The sequence below is a fragment of the Puma concolor genome, chromosome E4 (assembly GCF_028749965.1).
Source record: "Puma concolor isolate L17-30 chromosome E4, mPumCon1.1.hap2, whole genome shotgun sequence".
In the NCBI taxonomy this organism is placed as follows: Eukaryota; Metazoa; Chordata; class Mammalia; order Carnivora; family Felidae; genus Puma; species Puma concolor.
The window spans coordinates 29784667-29805456 of NC_141683.1; the positions used below are offsets into that span (position 1 = coordinate 29784667).

Here is a 20790-nt window from a genome sequence, read left to right on the forward strand (position 1 = left end):
ATTGGGGTGTAGTTCAGGGTGGGGGGGTCAGGCAGGGGACCTGGGAGGAGGAGGAGGAGGAGGAGGAGGAGGAATGAAAGGTGAGGAGCACCTTCTATTCTTCTAGAGAAGGATATGAACCAGGCGGTTAATTCCTGTCCGACACCAACAGTTAGTATGGGTGGTGAAGGCAGAAATCAGGGAAGCCTTGGGAAACCTATGTTCTCTCTATCTTACAGTATATACTAAGGGTTATTTACAGCAAGCTTTTCCATGGGGGCCCTCAGTGGGTCCTTCTACTTCTCATCTGAAATGCTCAAGAGTCTGGGGTCTTGAGTGTGGCCAGTGCCCCTGACAAGCCCCTTTTATCACATCCTCTGTGGTTTTCCCAAAGACAGAGTGAGGACCAGGATGCCCGGGGTTCAGGGGAAGGTGGGGACGGCCGCTGCTGGGTCTTGGGCTGGCTGGTGCCCTAATTCGACAATTCTCCTTCCTGGTCGACCCAAATTCCTGTCTTCCAAGTCTTCTGGGACCCAAAACACTCTCTCACTTGAGTCTTATCAGGCACGCAGGGAAGTGTCCTCCTGGTTAGTTTCCAAATAGCCGCTGTCCCACCGGAGCCCGGAGCAGGTCCCTGTCCAACCCCAGCCTGTCCCCCTCACTGTTGGGAATACGAAGACCAAACAGCCATGTCCTGAACAGTTCTTTGGCTTTGGGCACCATTTTGCCTTCTTTCTCCTGAAACAGGTAGATGACAAGCCTCTGAAGGCAGGGGCTTTATAGGCTGAGCCTCCTTTGACCGGTACACAGCCCAGGAGAATGGCCAGCCCCATCTCTCTGGCTCCTACTCCCCCAGAACAGACTTCAGGCAGCAAAGCAAGTGTGGCTGTCCTCGTCTGTCCTCTAGAGCCCCAACCCTGTCCAGCCCCAGGCCCCGTGGCCAGTCCCTGTGGCCTTGCAGGAAGGGCAGCATTATCAACCAACTAGATTTTCCCATGAGATACACTGAACTTCACAGCCCGGCCAGCCTCCCTTCCTGCAAAACTGCCTCTTAAGGGGGGAGGTTGCCCCCAGGCCCAGGTACTCTCCCCCCCTTCCCCCTTATCTCCCCCCACTCCACGGTTCCCTCGCAAGACTTCTCATGGACGTGACCCCGGTGTGGGCCCCCTGTCCTGGCACGGCACAGTTTGGGAACTATGGGGAGCTAAACAAAAAGCACGGAAGTCCCTGCCTACGAGTAAGAAACTTTTCACCACCTCACGAGCTGCAGTAACAGCTTCGCTGTTTGCACTTTGCGGTCATACTTGCACACACACACACACTTACATTATACATACATATATATATGTGTATATATAGATATAGATCTATATATACACCATTTCTCAGAGAAAGAAGTATTGACATGAAACATAAGCCCCTTTAACTCAAGAAAAGCCCCCCCCCCACCCTTCCCAACCCTCCCTGCCTGCCAGTTCCCCCAAGGAAAAAAAAAATCTAAAAATATTTCCATCATCCACAGCCTTCAGGTTTGCTTTCAATTGCATTTGAACCTTTCTAAATAATGCACAGGGTGGACAGAGTCACCCCTCCAGCAAGGCCTGAGTTCTTCTCAGCTGGGTCACATCATTTCTGGAAAAGGAGAAGTCGTCCAGTTAGCATTTACAGGAGACAGACCCACGGCATAGGTCCGGCCAACACTGCCACCCCTTTCTACCCACGTCGGCACGGACGTGTCCCCTGGCCCGAGGGGGGGACTCAGCGTCGCCCTGACACATTGATAGGTTGTTCTTGTTGAGTGAGAAGCTTGTGAGATTTGTGCCTCCACTGCCACGCCCACCCCGTTCTGCCCAGACTCAGCGCGTGCTGAGTGCCCAGACTTGGCTCATTAAGAATCTAGTGAATTTTGTCTTCTCTCTTTTTTCCATCCTCATGTTGTGGACGCTCACCTTCCAGGAGAAGGTATTTGATGTCTTATTTATTTTCATCTGGACCAAACTTACAGCCGTCTCCCCCACCAGGACTCTCCTGAGGTGTTGGGGTGCTGGCAGAGAGCCAGGCTGCTAAGAAGTCCCCTTCAGTTCAGGAGACCCTGTCCTTATCCCTGGCTCTTTGCAGATGGCTCTGTACCAAGGCCATCTCTAGTGACCTTCTAGAGAAAGTTGATGACGTCATTTGCGTCAGAAACACCTCGGATGCTTGTTTCATGATGCATTTTCCACTCCAGAGTTACTGAGTCAGAAGTGCTGGGGTTGAGACCAGGAGCGTGTGTTTTAGGAAGCATCTTAAGTGGTTCTAATGAAAGCTAAGGCTTGTATGCCTTTGTTATAGATACCGGTTCTGAGTTTTTGGTCTCTGGAGTCATCAGCTGGAAATAACCTTATCCACATTAGGCATGTGCAGACTGGGAAGTGAATTATAAAAAGGATAAGAAAGTGAGCTGTAGGTGTACAAACCCAGATGACATATTGTACAGCTGCGTTCACACCATAGCCCATGTAAATGGCATCACCTAGGTTGTGCAGTGCATAGCCAACACAGCTGTATCTAGAAGCTCTGCTCAGACATTGCACATCCCTAATGTCCTGTGGTGGGAGAGCCCATGGCACCCTGCCCAAACAACTTATACAGCTGTCCTCATAGCCCTTGTGTCAGCTACAGTTATGCTGTCTGCCAGATCAAAGGATGCTCCTGTGTCCCTGGGGAACACAGGCCTGGCCTTTCCCTCTGAGACTGGCTAAGGTTGCTGCAGGGGTCCTAGAGATAACTCTGCCCAGGGGGGAGCCAATTCTTACCTGCAATCTGTACTTGCTTGAGCAGCCCCTTCTTAGAATCGGGAGGTGAAGTTCCTGAAGCTGTTTGGCCCAGTTAAGGATCCCAGCATGTTCCTATCCAAACCTTGCTGTAGAGGGGGGGAGAAACAGCATGAAACCGTATGAAACACCCTAGGCTGAAATAGAGTGGGACTTCCCACGGGGTCAGAAACTACCCTCCCAGAGTGTCCTTGGGCTTAAACCATAGCCCTCTGGGCTCATTATATATGTGTGTCAGGGCTAAAGCTGGCCTCATTTTTTTTAAGTTTATTTATTTATTTTGAGAGAGAGAGAGAGAGAGAGAGAGACAACAAGCAGGGGAGGGACAGAGAGAGAGGGAGAGAGAGAATCCCAGGCAGGCTCTGTGTTGTCAGCACAGAGCCCAATGTGGGGCTCGAACTCATGAACCGTGAGATCACGACCTGAGCCGAAACCAAGAGTCGGACGCTTAACAGACTGAGCCACCCAGGCGCCCCAAAGCTGACCTCATTAGTGCAACCAAACATAAGGCCATTAATATCCACAAGTTAGTAAAATGTGTCTGGACTTCCACCAGCGCTTGTGAATTTCCTACGTGGATTTGCAGAAATCTGTATTAAGGCACAAGGACTTACGCTCATATTCATTACTCTTTAAATAAAACAACAACCAACATCAAATTAGAAAAGCTGTTTGTTGTTCTTCCTTCTGACTGTCCCTGTCTTTTTCTTTCTTTCTTCTCTGTTTTTGTTTTTTTTTTTTTTTATTTTGGCATGAGCTCTCTGCAGGGGGGGACACATCTAGTGTTTCTCACACATACAGCAGGTGGTCAATAAATGCTCTGGAGTGAATGAGGATGGCAGAAGGGGCCCCTGGTGCCAGCCCTGAGCTCTGAGAACCTTGTCAGCTCTCACTGGCCTGTGGGAATGAGGGATCCAGACACCAGGTGGTTCAAAGTCCCAGGCCTACCTGGTCTGGGCACGAATCACATGATGCTGGGTTTTCCCCTGCGGATTTGCTTGCTTGCTCCTGTTGAACCTGGCTGGATTTGGTGGAAGGAGCCCAGGAGTGAGAATTCCTGGGTCTTAGCCCTGCCCCTGCCATGACTCACTGAATCAAGACAAACTCCTATTCTGCAGGATGGACATAAGCCACACAGCCTGCCTCTCTGTGGTGGTAACAACCTAATGAATGGGGGATGTGCAGATGCTTTGGGGGACAGAAGCACCGATCTAGTCACGTCAAAGCTGTTGACAACCACAGCTAGAGGGAGCAGTGGGGACCGGATGGCGAAGCTGGTTCCCATCGGTGCTGTACAGAAGAATGTTAACAAGAAGAGTCGCCGTGTGCCTCAGGCTGGGCGTGGCCTCAGTATTTCTGGGTGAGTTGAACCCTCTGGACCACGATCGAACAGCTTGAGGAAGTTCTCACCCCGTCCTCACCCACCTCCCTTCCACTGGGTCTCCCCGGCAGCTGCCATGTGGCCAAGCCTGCCCACGTTGCAGTGCTGGTGGGAAAGAGCACTGGATGGTCCAGCAGAGGACAGGGGCCACCGCCGGCCGTGGCCTTCAGGCTTCCCAGCCGTCTCTGACTACAGTAGTTCATGGGCCTCCCTCCAGTCTCCCTGCTGCGCTGGAGGAGGAACTGTTTCTCCTGCCCCAGGGCGGTTGTCTTCCAGTCTCCTCTTCTACACGGTCAGGCCCCTCCTGACCCTCCGCTCCCACCTGTTCCACAGTCTTCCTCAGCCTCCCCCCCCACCACCACTGTCCCCTGTTCTGCCGCCAACTCCTCATCTCATGATAGAGACGCTCGGGTCCCCTCTGTCATTAAACAGAGACCTTTTAACCCCTCCCTCGGTCTCCCTCCTTTCTGGGCCAAACTGAGGGGAGCAGTTCTCCTCTCTGCCCCACTCCGTCCCTCCCCAGCCCGGCTCCCCTGGCTTTGCCGGAAGTGCTCTTAGAGGTGCCCTGGGACTCCTGGGTCACCACATCCAGGGTCCTCCCTGGCGCCTCTGTGGCCCTGGGAACCGCTGCCTACCCTCTCCCGTGCTCTCCCCTCCCACTCGGGCTTTGGCCCCTCCTGGCCACCTTGTGCGGCTCCTCCTCGCTCCCTGGTCCTTCACACTCCTCGGCCCCCAAGTCAGCGCCTTCCCCATGCTTCTGCCCTTATTTTCCAAGACTCCTCCCCACACCTGTGCCCCGTGATGGTCCTGCCTGCTCTCATGGCTTCCACCTGCACAACGCTCCCATCTGTGTGGCAGCCTGGCCTTGCTCCTTGGGTCCCCCACTTGCAACCCAATCCAATTCCTTCAGACTCGACCTCTTCAAATCAGAACTGCCCTCGCTGTCCCCGCACAGCTTACTTGGCCTCTCCCCAACCGATCTGTTTGTGTTAACGCGGCCACAGTGTCTCCAGGCTACAACTCGAGCGTGGTCAGCCTGACCATTCCGTCTCTGTCCTTCTTCCGGCCTCACCGCTGTCTACATCTGGGTCTAAAGCATGGCAGCCGCAGGAGCGGGAAAGGTCAGTGTGAAGAGATTTTGGTAAAATAAGACCCCAGGTAGGACTTTGTGTTTGATGAGGTTGGGAGGTGTCGAGGACAGGGAGGAGCCAGGGTCACCACTGGGCAAATACAGCCGCCCCAGCATCTCTCAGTCCCCTCTGCCCCGCCCCTGGGGAGGAGGGAGGCTGCCAAGTGTTGCTTTAATCACTCAAAACCCCTAGTGGCTCCCCTCTGACAAGGGCAAACTCTCAAAGAAATTAGAGGGGTCTGTGCTGTAGCCCAAACCTTCCTTTCCAGCCACAGTGCACATCACGCCCTCGAGTGAATTCCTGGTTTTCAGTTTGCTCCTAGAAGATCCTGCCCCAGGCGTCTCACACATTTCCTTGATTTCCTCTCCCCTCCGTGCACTCAGCACCTCCCCCGAGTCCGAGCCTAGAGATTTGTTCAGAGTGTGATCACTTTCACCATCATGCACATTTGTCTCTACTCCTTCCGTCCGTCCGTCTGTCTGCAGTGCGGCTCAGTCACGCCCACTGGGCAGGGCGGGCCATTCTGCTTCTCTTCTTGGCCCTCAGCGCTGCAAGGGGAGCTGCAAGACAGCTTCACTGGCCGGGGGTGACAGGGCGGGCCCTTACCTGTCTGAGGACACCCTGCAGCTCCTTGCTGGACCACATGTCAGACAGGAGGAGGCGGGCAGCTTCTGCGGCCTTGGGCGAGGTGCTGGGCAGGCAGGAAGTTCATTTGTGGGATGAGACTCAGGGAGGCATGAGAATGATCACCCTGCTCCCTTCCACCCTCACCTCCAGGTCTTAGCGATGCGGGGAGGCCCCAGGGGTGCATGAGAAAAGAGCCTTGTTGGGCTGGTCCCACCGCACAGTGGGCACAACCTGGCTGCCCTGCCCACTTAGAAGTAGCCTGGGATTCTCCTCGGGGGCTGTGGGGGGAAGTTCTCTCCCATTCTGGTTCCCCAGCCCTTGTCCTGGGAGGAGAAAGCCCCATGGGGCAGAATACAGTTCCCACATGGTGGGGTCTGTGCCTCCATGCCTCCTGTTGGTCCTCTAAGGACTCCTCGTCCCCTGGTGACCCCCAGCTGAGAAGGTGCTGCCTCTGTCCCCTTTGTGCAGCCCCGAGGCCTGGCAGCTGGGCTCAGCTCCACAGCGCTCTTGGCTTCTGGCACTTCTCTGCATTCAAGCCTCCCCTGCCCAGGTTCCTGCCCTGCGCTGGGTCCTGCTCTCGCTGCACATCTGCGCCTTCTCAGAGGGTTGTGGGGCTGCCTGCTTTGCAGTGTGTGGGGGGTGGAGACCACTGCCCTCCCCGCCCACCTGCTGCGGCACAGGTTGATGATGTTGTTGACCATGCTGCTGGAGAAGTACTGCTTGGCCATCTGCGGCTGGGAGGCCATCAGGTTCCTCACAGTGTAGCAGGCTGAAGACAGGATGTCTTCCGAGTTGCTGGTGTTCCCAGTGTGACTGGTGAGGAGCCTGGTCACCTCTGGGAATACTTGGTTCCCTGAGAGAGAAAGGAGTGGAGGGCGCGGGGTCAGATGACCGGAGGAGAGAGGGGCTGAGGGGCTCCCTCTGGGACCACAGTCCTGCGCTGACCTCAGCCAGGTTTCTAGCAAGGTGGCCCTTGAAGGCTCCATTCTAGCTCCAACTCAGGGCTGAGGACCCAGATGGGATCTCTGCACCCCTGCCCTTTCCTACCTCCAAGCCTCTCTTGGGCCAGCTTCCCCTCTTGGAACGCTCACTCTAGGGAAAGTTCAGAGGGTGACCTTCCAGCAGGCTCTGGAAAGTGAGGGCTCTGCCGAGTCCTAGCTGGAGGGTGGGGGGAGAGGGGTGGTCTGACGCTGTGGTGGGCACTTACCCATCACTCTGTGCAGCACAGGGTGGCGGGACATGTTGCTCAGGAGGGAGGCTCCGGACCGCACCACATCAGAGTTGCCAGATTGCAGGAGGCGAGCAATCTGGGGCAAGCCCTTTTCCTTGAGCCCAATCAACTGGCTCATACCACTGGACATCTGAGAAAGAAGGACGGGGTGAGGACCTAGCCTGGGGTTTCCCGGGCACCATGGTGGAAGAGGGCCATGTAATCCCAAACAAAAAAACCCTGGAACCTTTTCCCTCTCTTGTTAGAAGCACAGGCAAAGAGGGACACCAATTCGCTCACACACTGGCAACTACAGAGCACCCAGGCAAAAATGTGCCCCCATCTTTCCTGACCTTGCTCTCTTCTCCCAGCTCAGCCTGGAGCCAAGATGGGTGATGAGAGGGACGTCTCAGACCCCTGGCTCATGGAGGCCCCGACTCGACTCCCAGTCTAACAAAACTGTCAGATGCCACTGCTCACCTGTTTGTCTCAGCTCTGTTCCCCCCACCATGCCCACATTTCCCAGCAGTATCTGCTCACCCAAAAGCACACGGTCAATGATATTTGTCAATTACCGAGGCGCTGACCACCTTCCAACTTCCATACCTCCGTAGAATTCCATACATATTTGTCGAGTACTTTCCCAGGGCAAAAAGGGAGAAGAGAGGCTCTGTGCCCACGTGGAGGTACAATCCAGGGCCCCCTGGAGGTGGGTCAGCTCATCTGTGCCTCTAGCCACAAGGCCAGCCCGTCTGTAATCTGGTCCCAGGCTGGTTTGGAGTTCTTGAAGACCCCCAGCCCCATCCTCTCATAGACTTCAATTCGCCCCGGTCCTGCTTTCACCTGATTCTCTTTTGTCCTCAGTAGAGATGAGCGATTGTTGACTGTCTCCCCATCTAAATCTTGTTGGCTGCTACAGGCCTCCTATGGCTCAATGTCATTCCATCATGTCCTCCTAACTCTATGTGGCCTCAAAATCTCTACTGATTCTGCATCGTCTTCCTTTAGATCTGCCCAGCCCCAAACCATCTATTTTTCCCTCTGTCAGTTCAACACTGACAGGAGGAGGATACTCCTCCTACCACAAACGTACCCTTCATCCCTGTCCCCCACCCCAGGCAGGGGCCAACACCGAGCCAGGAATCATGAGGCAAAGGGGACTCTGTGGGCACAGACAGAATCCAACGGGAGTGGATTCACCCGCTAGACACCGCCTGGGAGTTCCCAGAGGGCCGGGCCATTTCTACTGCCTCATCGTTTCCCCAGAGGACTGGCTGGAGCCTAGCATATGACATTCCCTCTGTTTGCATCTGTAGAGCCAAGCTCTGAGGGCCATATGTGTTTGGCATGACTCAGTGCACACGCCTGTGGGAGAGCAGGGAAGGGAGCAGAAGTTGGAGAAATAGGGTTGGGGATGGGGGTGGGTGCAAGGGCGGACGCCGCTCCTCACCAGCCCCTTGCTGGCGGTCAAGTTCTGCAGGGCACCAGCACAGGCCTCCAAGGTGGCATCTTTCTTGCTCTTGCCCATGAGGTTCAGGTAGGTGCGGATAGCATCCGAGTGGTACAACCAGCTGCTGCCCTTGGGATTGGTCTCTTCCTCCGGAAGGGGGCAGTCGTAGTTGTTGTTCTGAGGACACAGGACAGGTCAGCAGGGAGCCTTGTGAAGGGAGGGAGCCCAGCATTCTGTGTGCCCTCCCCCAACTCTAGGGGCCTGGTTCCTGAGGGAAGGGGCCTAGGAAGCACCTGCCCCGGTGCCCTTTTCCTCATGGCGGCAGTAGCTCCGCAGAATGAGTAAGGCAAGGGGCCATGGTCCTGCGGGCTGGCTCTGAGGGAGGCAGAGAATAATCTAGAGATCGCAGGAAGTGTGCTGCAGGCCAGCCTCTGCCCAAACCTTCCAGCTGCGTCGGGCTGCTTTGGGGTCTCACACCAGGATGCTTCCTCTCCTCCCAGAGTCAGACTCCAAGGCTGACCCACCCTGGGTCAAACAGGGGTGGTCCAGGGGCCCAGCAGCCACAGTTGTGCCCAGTGTGGGGAGCCTGACCCTCCCTCCAGAGCACCCTTCTGCTTCTGGTGGCACCTGGGGGACTCGGGGGTTGGCGGGAACCAAGCCAGAGAGGGCTTAGAGTCCTGGCTGCCCCCAAACCTTCCACAGTAATGGAGAAGATGAGGCAGGGTTTACCAATTACACGGTAAGCGAGAATGAGCTGTGAAAACAGAGGACCGGAGCTTCTGAGCTTGGGACGGTCTGAGCTCCCACCGTCAAGAACACAGATCCCGTCTGCATGCGAGACAGAATGCCCTCTACTCAGCTCCCAGGGTGCAGCACAATCCTAAGGCCAAGGCTCTGGCATGGGCTTGTCTCCTACGGCTGGTTTCAGGCTTCGGGGGGACGGGGGCAGGGAGGAAGGGGTGGGCCAGGCAGCTGAGCCCAGCGGGGTGCTTGGCGGGCAGCAGGCCCTGGTTCTGTGAACCGACTGTGCTCACCATCATCTTATCGCTCTTGTTGCTGAAGCAGCCGGTGGAGGACTTCTCCGTGTAGGCATTGCGGGCGTTATACTCCAGCTGGCGGTAGCGGGTGGGCACCTCGGCGTCCAGGCGGTAGGAGAGGTTGTGCAGGATACACATGCAGTTCTCCACAGACTAGGGGCCAAGCAGAAGCAAGGCGCCTGAGCCTGTGCCCTTCCCTGATGGCGTCCTGGGCTCACTCCCTGCCCTAACTAATGGGAGAGAGGCAGGCACCTTAGGCTGCCCCAGGAGAGAGGAACACAGCCACCCACCGCAGTCTGGAAAAAGCTCCCAGTAACACTCCCCAGAATCTGGATTTGAATCCAGTTCTGTCATTTCCTAGCTGTGTGAAACGTCATGGCTTTCTTCAACTTCTGGGCCCGTTTCCTCAGTGGTAAATGGGACTGACGTCGCCTACTTCATCGGGCTATTGGGAAGATTATACATGGAAGTGCCTATCGTGGGGCCTAGCACATGGTAGGACACAACAGACAGTGGCTACTATTTCTTTTCTTTAGTTTATTTGTTTTGAGAGAGAGAGAGAGAGAGAGAGCAACTGGGGCAGAGAGAGAGAGAGAGAGAGAGAGAGAATCTCAAGCAGGCTCCATGCTGTTAGCGCAGAGCCTGATGCCGGGCTCGATCTCATAAACCGTGAGATCATGACCTGAGCCGAAATCAAGAGTCAGACGCTTAATGGACTGAGCCACCCAGGTGCCCCGACAGTGGCTACTGTTTCTCTTGCTACAGCCATTGTGCCAATGGTCAGATTGGGCTATTAAAGAACATACCCTCTGTCCTGGCACAGACAGGAGCAGCTTTGACATATTTAGGTTCAAAAGCCATTGAGTCCCCATGTCCCTGTTATTCCCTCCTTTCATGGCTAGTCCTCAGCTTCCAATACCAAAGGTGCTGACCCATCCCAAATCTACACGAGCAGTGGGACCTGGGACCCAGTACTTTGCAATGGCAGCTGCTCCTAGGTCTTTGCCATCTGTCCTCAGTGGACAGGCTGGGCTTTGAGACAGCAGACTTACCTTCCTAACGATGTTCGGCCCTGCTAGGGTTTGAGGGAATCAGACTTGCACGGTCTGGGTTCCACAGGTAGAGGGGATGTTGCATCCAGAGTTGAAAAACATGATGTCCACTGGGACCTGGCTGAACATTCGAGTGACTCTCTCTCTCTCTCTCTCTCTTTCTCTCTCTCTCTCTCCTGAGGCCCTGTTGTCACTTCCAGTGGATGAGCAGGAGACAAAAATCTCTCCACAGGGAAACTGTGCAAGACCCAGTGGCCGTGATGCCCAGACAGTCCCCTGGTCATCTAGGGACTCTGGGAACTCACTATTCTCCTGAGTGTCTGTCCTGCCGTGGTAGAAATATCTCAGCCTTCAGTTTCTCTTTCCTCTGTGATTTTTCCTTTCTGTCTGTTTGTGCTAGTGTGTCCAAACGTCCAGAGGGGACAAGAGGGTGGCTTTGCCAATGGTCTCTTTGGCAGGTGGTGGGAAACTGTGGTAGAAGGAGCCTTGGTGCAGGAAGGATCCCTGGGGCCATCAGTGGGGTTCCTTAGGGCTGCAGGCAGGGCTCAGCACTGCCAATGCCAGTGGGGGCAAATGCTCACAGAGAGCTCCCTCTGTGTCCGGCTTTCTTCACGCTTTGCTTATTAACTAATTGAGCCCTTCAACCAGCCCATGACATAGATATGATTGTGATTGTCCCCGAATGAGCACAGTGCAAACCAGGAAACAGACATCGTGGAAGCGTCTGCATTCACAAAGCCTGTAAGCGAGGAAGAGGGGATTCTGCCCCTGTAACACTGCCCCAGGCCAGCAGAGCTCTCTGCATCCAGCCATCCCCTTCACTGGCCTTCTGTCCTGTCACCAGACCATGCCTTCAGGGCCCCCCTCAAGTGCAGACCTGCCTCGTGGAGCCTGGGAAAGAAAAATGTCAGGACCTGGAGGCCAAGGAGCTGCCCTCACTGATCCTGGGGAGGTCCTGGGCCTTGGAGCTCCGGACAGAGAGGAGGACTGGGGGCCGGGGCCAGAGAGGGGTGGGACGCTCACCTTGTCATCACAGCGGCTGGCGGCCACGCAGTTCTGGACATAGGCCATGAGGGAATCAATGAGCCCCGTGTAGTTTCGCATGGTCTGGCGGCCTGCATCGGCAGAGCTCAGGTTCCTGAGGGAGAGAACAGAGAGGCTGTGAGGATGCAGGGGAGGAGGGAAGCGGGTAGAGAAGAGTGTGGTTGGGGGGCACGTGGGGGAGAGAGCAGGTGGGGGAAGTAGGGGCAGAGGAGATGGGGATGAGTTTGGAGGTGTGGCAGGAGGAGAACAAGGCAAAAAAAAAAAACAAAAAAAACAAAAAACAAAAAAAAACAAGGAAGAAGGAAAGAAAGAAAAACCATTCAGCGGATTCTGCCCGGTCCTGGTTGAGGTTGGATGGGGTCTCCTTGAACTCAGTTCTTTTCATCCTTCTTTCTGCCCCCCTGGGCTCCAGGCCTGTAACTTTCATGACTGTCCATGGCTCTAGCGCAGCTGGCAGGTCGAGGCACGCTCCCTACCACTACTGGGCACCTGTTGAACAGGGGCTGGAAGCTTCTACCTGCCCAGTTTATTTCTGTGGAGGAGGAGAAGCTCTGTAGGGTGCTGGGGCCAAGGGCTGGATCTGGGAAAGAAGCCCAGGGGTGCTCCGCTGGGGGCCAGATGCCCCCTCCACAAGGAAGCTGTGTTCTGCCTCAGCAGTGAGCTCCTTTCCAAGCAGTCTGGGCCCATTTTCCTCTGCAGGCGGGCTGTGGCTGCTGTTGCTATTAATAGCCTTGCAGCCCCTTGAAGTCCTTAATACCCTGACTTTGCTCATTGGAGGCCACTAATGGAGGCTGACAGGGAGGAGCATAAGCTGAGAACACAGAAGCACCCCCCAACTGCACCCCTCATTCCGGGGCTCCTAGGAGTTGGGAAAGATGAACCCCATCAGAGCAAGGTGTGACCCTAGTGGGGATCTGTTTCACTGTTCCACCTCTACCCTAGCACCCATGACCCCACTGGTAAACCTCTCCTCTGGAATGAGCACACCAAGGTCCCTCCTCCAACAGCCCCCAGGGGCCTTGCCTCACCCTGGTATGAGACTCAGGAGACTCTGGAAAGAGCAGTGCCACCTTTATGCCAATGAATATGGCCGTTGGTCTTAGCACCACAGCTGGGAAGTGACTCATTTAGGAGCCCATCAGCAGACTTTTGTCTAAAAGAACACTCTTCAAGAGAGTACAAGAAATGCATTTTTGGGGGGCGGGAGGGGGGGAATGGTTGAGCCAGTTTGGATATTCAGATCTGGCATTTCTACTCTTAGATTTCTAACTAAGTCTGCTGAGGTCCCTTACAGGAGGTCATGGAGTCCTGAGCCTTATCCAGATCCAGGGAAGTTAGGGATGCTGGAGTCCCATTTCTTGGAGTCTGCCCTTGAAGACCAATGCCAGACTGCATTTTACGTCCCCTGCCCTAGGCTGGCCGAGATGGGGCTGCCTGGAGAAAGGCCCAGGGCTGGGGCAAAAGGACCCCAGGGACACGCTCTTCTCTCACCTTAAGCAGCCTGTGGCATTGAAGAAGACCTCAGGGTCCACTATTTCCCGGGTCATGTTGCTGTTGCCATCACACCAGCCGGAGAAGGGAATGATGACCCGGTCAGCCAGCACAGGCAGGGCATCGGCGATGAGTTCCACCTTCAGCTCATCAGTGGAAGACAGGTTCCAGAGCAGCCCTGGAGGTTGGGGATGGTCAACTCAACACATGGCAGGCTCAGGAAGACCCCAGGTGCCGAGGTGCCACCCCCAGCCTGCTCTGGCAAGGGAGCCCTACTGAAACATCGTCTTCCAAGTAGGCCTGGTCTATCAAATCTAGTGTCTGATTATTTCCTGAGCTCATTTTCCAATGTCTCAACAAGACTTCAGGTTCTTTGAGGGCAGGGAGCATCTAGAGTTCTTTATCGAGGTCAAAATTATGAATGTGCAAAGTCATCCAGAAACGTTTAGTTTCTAATATAAATGTTAGCGCTAGAGTCTTCTAATGTTCTCTATTTGCCACCTGAAGGTCATTCCAGAAACACTTATCACGGTTACTCTGTACGTGGTCTCATCTCCCAGTCCAGTCTGAGGGCTTCCTAGTTCCTTGTAACCCTTGCGCCCCAGGCCTGAGTGCTTAGCATATTGTTTGGACACAAGAGGGCGCTTAAGACCTGAAGTTCCAACTTCACGTCCTCCTCTTCGTCTGGAAATCCCAGGGTCTGTTGAATATGGATCCTGCCTGGACACCAGCCTTCTACCCCTTGCCTTCTATCTTCAACAAGGTTGACACCTTGTGGGTAGGCACCATGTGGACGCCACTAACCTGGCCACCGTCAGTACCATGGGGCTCCCAAGACATTAGCCGGAGGTCAAATGTGCACCTGTGCTTGGGCCCAGACTGGAGGGAATGCCCTATACACCACCCACCCCCAACCCTAGCTCTCCATGGCTGGGGATCCCTACCAGTCAGTTGTTTCTGGATCTCAGTGCTCCCGGTTCTCCTCAGGAGGTTGACAGCCTCTCGGATCCCATTCTGCCTCCGGGTCTCCAGCTTGTTGGTGATGCTCCGGAACACCAGGTTACGCAGGGCCCCAGCCGCAGCCTGCTGGACGTTCTGGTTGGGGCTCCGGAGGAGGTCCACCAGCTTGCAGATGCCTCCCAACTGATAGACCTGTTGACATACAGGTGCCACATGGGCCAGTCAAGGAGGTGAGGCTGATCTGATGACACTACTCGAAGTGATTTTTCTCAGACCCCAAAGTCTACTGTCAGCTCAGAAATATTCAAGCCAGCCAAAAAAAAAAAACCAATGTGGAGTAATAGTACTCAGAAAACCAAGATGTAATCAGACCAGAAACCAAGATGGATTCCAATGCCAGCGCCCTCACATCCTCGGCAGGAGACCCTCAGCAAGGCAGTCCTCTGTTCTGAGCCTCACTTTTCTCCTCTGAAATACGGTGGTGAGGACAAGAGGACATGGTTATAAATATACTTCAAAAGTCCTAAAGCAGGACAGACATAAAGGAGACCCTCCCATGGGAACTTTCTCCTGTGACAGGAACTCTGATTCGGATGGATCTAGAATCTCTAGGAAACACATTTCAGGCACCGTTCCCTGGGGCTGAGCTGCGGAACCCTATAGGCATCCTTCCTGCCAGCCAAGCTCGGGGGGGCATGACCAAGCCCCAGTTTCCAGCACACATGCCTGGGGAGAGAGAGGATCAAGCTCTGGAAAGGGAGAGAGAGATGGAGACAGAGAGGCAAAGAGACAGAGACAGAGAGACAGAGAGACAGATAGAGGGAAGCGGGGGGAGGGAGTTGAAGGGTGGAAAGTAGTCATACTCTTTAGTGGAATGTGAGAAAGGGGATTTCTGGTGAACTCACAGCTGTCTCTTTCATGATCAGTGGAGGAAATTCCTGACTAATGTCCACTCACCTGGAGGGTTAAGATGCCCAGCTGTGATCTCAGGCAATGCCAAGCACACTGCTCACCCAAGGCAGCTGGGCAGGGTGAGAAGGAGCAAGTGCAGATGTCCCCACCCATGTCTAAATGGGGTCAGGCTGACACACCCAGTCCCTGCCCAGGTCTATAGGGGAGGAGGGTGTGTGGTCAGTTACCTGCTGCTTGGCTGATTCATCCTGGAAGCAGGTGTGCTGGATGTAATAGGCCCCGATGGCCTGGTACTTCTCATCCTGGGAGCTCAGGTACTGCACGGCCTTGGGGATGGTCAGCCCACTGCACTCAATATCCTCACTGCAGATCCTGTGGGCAACGGGCAGTGGGGGGAGGGGGGTGGTTACCGGGTAGGCTGGGAGAATTTCCCCTTGTATGCCCAAGCTGGCACAGCCTCATCTGCAATCTGGAAAGCCAGAACAAGGCAGCCCTAGGCCCACTTGGAGAACATTCCTGTGGAACAGCTCTTCCAGAGGAGGGAAAAGGCTCATCCACGGCGAACACTCACTGTGATGAAATCCAGGTCATGGGTCAATATCCAAACAGGTAAATTACCTCTGCACCAAGACAAAACTCTGCCCTATTCCCAAGAGGAAGCTCCCCACCCCTCTGCCATCTTTCTTGTTTGTGCCTGGTATTGGGAAAATGGAAGAGAATGGCTGTGAGCCTGTCCAACTGTCCATCCATCCATCCATCCATCTTCCATCTTCCTTCCCTCCTGTCTCTATCCATCCATCCATCCATCAATGCAGCCATCTGCCCTCACTCCCTTTGTTCCAAAGTCCAGCTAATTCTTCTTACAAAGATCCTCATACCTGCTTCTTCTTCCCAACCTCACGGTCACTGCCTTCCTTCTGACCATGATCACTCTCACTGGAACTACAGCAAGAGACCCTCACAACTGGCTCTCTTCTCCAAGCTCCGTCATCCAAAATTTGACTCTCCTTTTCCATACTCACAGTCCTAAAACGTGGTTCACTGTGTTGTTCCCATCGGCAGGTTCAAGTGCAGACTGCTTAGACTAATATCCAAGGGCACATGTTAAGTCGAACCATGTGAAAGGGTTGATAGTCAACCTTTTTGAGCCATAAAACTAAAAATTTCATGTTTTAACCTAATAGCTTGGCTCTCTGCTAAGCCCTCTTGCACACTCTCCAGCCCCTAACAAGGTCTGCTCCAGCCTGACTCTTCTCTTCACTGACCCCTCATCAGGGCTCGGGTGTACCCCTTTCCCTTCCCCTCACGGTACATGTGACCTGCTGAGGTCCTGCTGCTGTGAACATTCCAGGGCAAGGAAACCTTTCTCCTAGGAATCCTTCCAGCTTCTGTGATGTTGAGTCTCAGGCTGCCTTTCCACCTGTCTGTGTCCTGGTTGCCAACAGAGATGGAAAGTTCCTGAGGGCAAGGACAGCCCCTTCTATGGCACCCAGCCCTACCCCCCTGGAAATCTCCCCAGCATTTCTAGAGGAAGCCCTCTTCTCACTTTTACTAGCCTCAGTCTTGCCACAGTAAATGCTCAGTAAGAATTCATAGTTTTAGTGTGGCATCCTAACTCCATTTCTGGAAAAACTGCCCAAGGGGTGAAGCTCTCCTGTCTTGTATGAGCAGCACCCTGGCCCTGCACTGAGAAAATGTCACATCTGCCAGTCAGACATCATCTCTAAATGGCTTGACATTCATCCCCTCCCATGTCTTACCTAGACCTTGACCTCTCAGGGCCTCTGGTTTGGGGCAATAAGCTAGGGCTAGACGCTGCCCTGTTCCTTGCTCCAAGGGAGAGGGTTTCTTGGTCCTTCTCCGAATCATCCTAAATATACCTTATGGCCTTTGAGTAGTTAGGAGAGGTCCAGCTCTACCTCGGGATTCAGCTTAGTATTAAAACAGTGGTGAATGGGGGAGAGTGTGGGAATGCTTTAGCAGCTGTGTAGCCTTGGGCAAGCATCTCTGTGCCTTGTTTCCTCCTCGGGAATTCTAACACCTGCCTAGAGGGGCTATGAGGACTAGAGGTGAAGAATGCAAGCTCCTGGCGCTCTAGGAAAAGCAGTTTATCAGTTAATTGTGTAGCTCTGGGACAGCTCTAGGCCGCTCTGTTCCTAGCTGTGTCCCTACACTTACCACACTTCCCCAGCACAGGAGATGCTTAGTGAATGTTTGTCAAATAAATGAATAAACGATCATTAAGCGGTGATAAGGAACAGTTTGGAGGTTCATGGGGCTCTGAGCCCTGGAGGGCAGGCTCAGTGTCCCCAGAGACACTGTGGCCGTCCGCAAGCCCCCCTGTGCCCGTGGCTCTTGACGGGACACCCGCCTTCGTTTCCTTCATTCTCACTGGGTGACGGGCCTTCAGTGTTGAGGGACAAGGGTTGTACTCTGTTCCTCAGCACTAGCTCCGGTTCCTCAACTTTTATGTCTGTTTGTCTTGGCCGTCTTTTGTCCTATAAGGTGGAACAGGGCCCCTTTCCCATCGTCTACATCAGGGCAAACTCTTTGGCTCTTCCAGAACACGGATAGAGATGTGCATGGCTAAGATCACAGATTCCCCGTCCCCTGGAGGGCTTGTTAAAACACACACTGCTGGGTCTCTCCCTGAGTTCCTGAGTCAGTAGGTCTGGGTGCAACCTGAAAATTAGCATTTCTCACAAGTTCTGGGTGATGCTGCTGCTGCTGTTGGGAGGCATACGCTTTGAGAACCATGAGCCTAGCTAACCTTCTCTAATTAGCCTCCCTCTGTTCATAACCCGTGACCCTTTAGAACCTATATACTCAATGCATCTGTTTGAATGTCTGGGTTCTGTCTCCCCCTTCACACTTCCTGAGGCCAGGAAGCACCCCCCTCCCCACCGCTGCCCCCGCAGGGACAACGAGCCCCTTGGGGACAAGAGGCCGTCTTTCCTATCATCAGCAACAACCTTGTGTAGTACAGTCAGGCGAACTCCGTCTCCTACCTGGTCCCCACCCCGGCCCCCAACACAGCCTGGCAGCACTTACTTGGAGCTGGCCCTCGAGTGACCAAAGGACAGGTCCTTGTTGCAGGAGATGGGCGGGATGTACACCGGGTCCTGCTTGGAGGTGCAGGAGGGCGGGCGCACAGGGCACTTCTTGACCGCCTTCTGGCCACTGCAGGTGCTGTAGAAGCTATAGCGGTTCTGGGTGGTCTTTTGGCCCTTGTTGCTCAGTGTGCCCTTGCGCAGGGTGCCCCGAGGGTCACAGTAGAGGTCGGGCTCGCTGCGGCTCGCCTTGATTTTCTGCATGAAGCAGATGTCGCTGCCGGCGCCCGTTGCGTTACAGCTGCCCCGTTGGTAGTGCCGGCCCCAGTTCTCCATCTGGCTGTAGGAGCTGAAGCGTCTGTTGTCATTCTCCCGCTTGAGGGTCCCATTGTAGATCTGGTCAGAGAAAGGGAGAAAGGCTCAGTCAAGGTTCCTGACCGGGGATTCTGGATCCAGCTGGCCATGGGGCAGAGTCCGCCCCCCGCCCCTGTGATAATGTTCGTGGAATCCCAGAATGTTTGGAGTGGAAGGAATCTCAGCCATCATCTGATATATTACTTTTCAAACAGCAGATTGCGACCCATTATGGATTGGGAAATCAATTTAGCCGATTGTGACTATCATTTAAAAAAAATGGAATAGACTAGTATATACTGGAATGTAAGCTCTCCGAGTGCAATGCCGCGAGTAGAGACACTCCTGGTGGTGTGACACAGCACGTGGGTGCTGGGCTGCGATGTAAGATGTACGTCCTACAGTGGGTTGTAGCCACCAACCCAGCCCTCCACGGCCTTGTCCAGGTGGGGAGTCGGAGGCACAGAAGAACTCAGTGAGGGAAGGGCAACCCTGGACTGAAGCCCAGTCCCTACACCCTTGCCCTGTCACCTCGTGCCATTCCCAGACACCGGCAGCTTCCAACACAGCCAGCCTTGCTTGGCCACTTGCACTCAGGGTGGGGAAATCTCTCCTATTCTGGCCAGGGCTGTTTTCCACTGTTATTTCTCTGTTGAACTCCTCACGTTGCCTCCCCTCTGCCAGGGCAAGAAGCAAATGGTAACGGGCCCTCCGGGGGAACCCCTCACAGGCCAAAGAGAGAAAATACTTCTGCTACTGCGCCACCTTTTACAAGAGTGCCTGCGCACAGGGAGGCAGGCCAGGGGCTTAGGGTGGGGCGCAAGGGGACCTCCTGGGCTTCGTTGTCCAGCTTGCAGTGGGGAGAGGCTGGGCAGAGGCTCAATCCAACAGGAAAACTTATGGTAATGAAGCGACCCCCAGGGCTCTGTGTGATCTTGCTCAGGGATGCAGCTTCCCTGGGAAGAGCCTGCAAAGCTGAAGGTTTGGTGGGAATGAGCTCGGAGCAGATCTGTTCGAGGGGGACTTTCCCAGGAGCTCACAGGCCAGTGGGCCTGCCTGCTCTGACTTGTTCTCAGACTAGAGGATAACACCGAGCCTGATAAAATGTCTCCACACAGGTGCTGACTTGGATCTCACCTTTGCTGGGATGAGCCAAGGCCAAGTCTAGCAGCCCGGAGCCTGCCTGCCCCACCCCATGAGTGTGTGTGTGTGTGTGTGTGTGTGTGTGTGTGTGTGGCAGAGGTGGTTGGGCAATTGGGTTATTCTCCTCCACACCACATCTAGCCACACAAGGCTGGGGAGGGGACTTCTCTTGGCCAGTGCCCTTTCGTCTCTGCAGGAAGACTCTCAGCAGGAAGCCACCCATGGGTTGAGGTCCCAGTAAGGGGTGGCATCCAAAAGTCACAAGACGGGGGGTGGGAGGGAGGGGAGGGGAGGTGATGGGTATTGAAGAGGGGATCTTTTGGGATGAGCACTGGGTGTTGTATAGAAACCAATTTGACAATAAATTTCATATATTTAAATTAAAAAAAAAACACAAAAGTCACAAGCCACAAAATTTTAACCTTCACAACGGTGCTCTCATCAGCTCCACCCACATGCTCAGCTGGGCACTCCAGTGGGCACAATTTTCCTCCTTAAACTGGGTCAAACCAACCTACCCCAAAGGGAACAGGTGCCGGGGAGACATAAATGAACAATAACAGGCAGAGGGAAGAGAAGTGATGAGCGTTTTTGACGGGAACTCGGAACTCGCATTTTGTAGCACCTTGTAGACTTTACCTGCAAAATATGCAATTAGGCCTCCCCTGCTTTAGGCCAATGGCCACACCCCTCTCAACTTCATTCTCCCAGGATGCGGGGAGGTGATGATGGCACTTTGGAGGCAGGCTAAGCCTTAAATGGAAATGCAACAAGGAACTCTCTTGTTCTCAGTAAATGACACCCCTGGACGTCATCTCAGATACCTGAGGAATCCAAACACTCATCCTGGACCAAACCCAGCAGAAATGTGATCACGCTGATGAAGCCTGACAGAGGCTTTGGGCTTTGCTCTCCCGGGCTGGGAAAAGGAGGAGCAGGCAGCCCTGCCAAGTCTTGGTGAGGGTGGGCTGCCCACGGGGAGTGGGGTTGGATGTGCCCGCAGGGGTCAGGTGTGGTGGAGAAGGCAGGGCTGTCCCCGTGGGACTGAATTTCCTGCCCCGCCCCCCGCAGCTACATCCCAGTGGCGTCACCCATTCCTGGGAGCCCCACCCCGGCTCTTGTATCATGGCTGCTGGCTGCTGTGCTGTCTGCTGGTG

The 20790-nt window shown here is 54.5% G+C and overlaps 1 protein-coding gene across 1 annotated transcript in view; it reads right to left on the reverse strand.

The window, feature by feature from the left end:
* Window positions 1-1503: 1503 nt before the first annotated feature.
* PKP1 (plakophilin 1) overlaps window positions 1504-20790 on the reverse strand; it is a 48472-nt gene continuing 29185 nt past the window's right edge. The window contains exons 3-14 of the mRNA XM_025921132.2: window positions 18138-18532; window positions 15314-15458; window positions 14159-14366; window positions 13215-13392; window positions 11703-11817; window positions 9625-9780; window positions 8591-8767; window positions 7138-7291; window positions 6597-6783; window positions 5910-5994; window positions 2775-2881; window positions 1504-1611 (exon numbers count right to left, since the gene is read on the reverse strand). Of these exons, the coding sequence (XP_025776917.2) occupies window positions 2807-2881; window positions 5910-5994; window positions 6597-6783; window positions 7138-7291; window positions 8591-8767; window positions 9625-9780; window positions 11703-11817; window positions 13215-13392; window positions 14159-14366; window positions 15314-15458; window positions 18138-18532 (1875 nt within the window). The 3' untranslated portion in view covers window positions 1504-1611; window positions 2775-2806. The remainder of the gene's footprint in view (window positions 1612-2774; window positions 2882-5909; window positions 5995-6596; window positions 6784-7137; window positions 7292-8590; window positions 8768-9624; window positions 9781-11702; window positions 11818-13214; window positions 13393-14158; window positions 14367-15313; window positions 15459-18137; window positions 18533-20790) is intronic.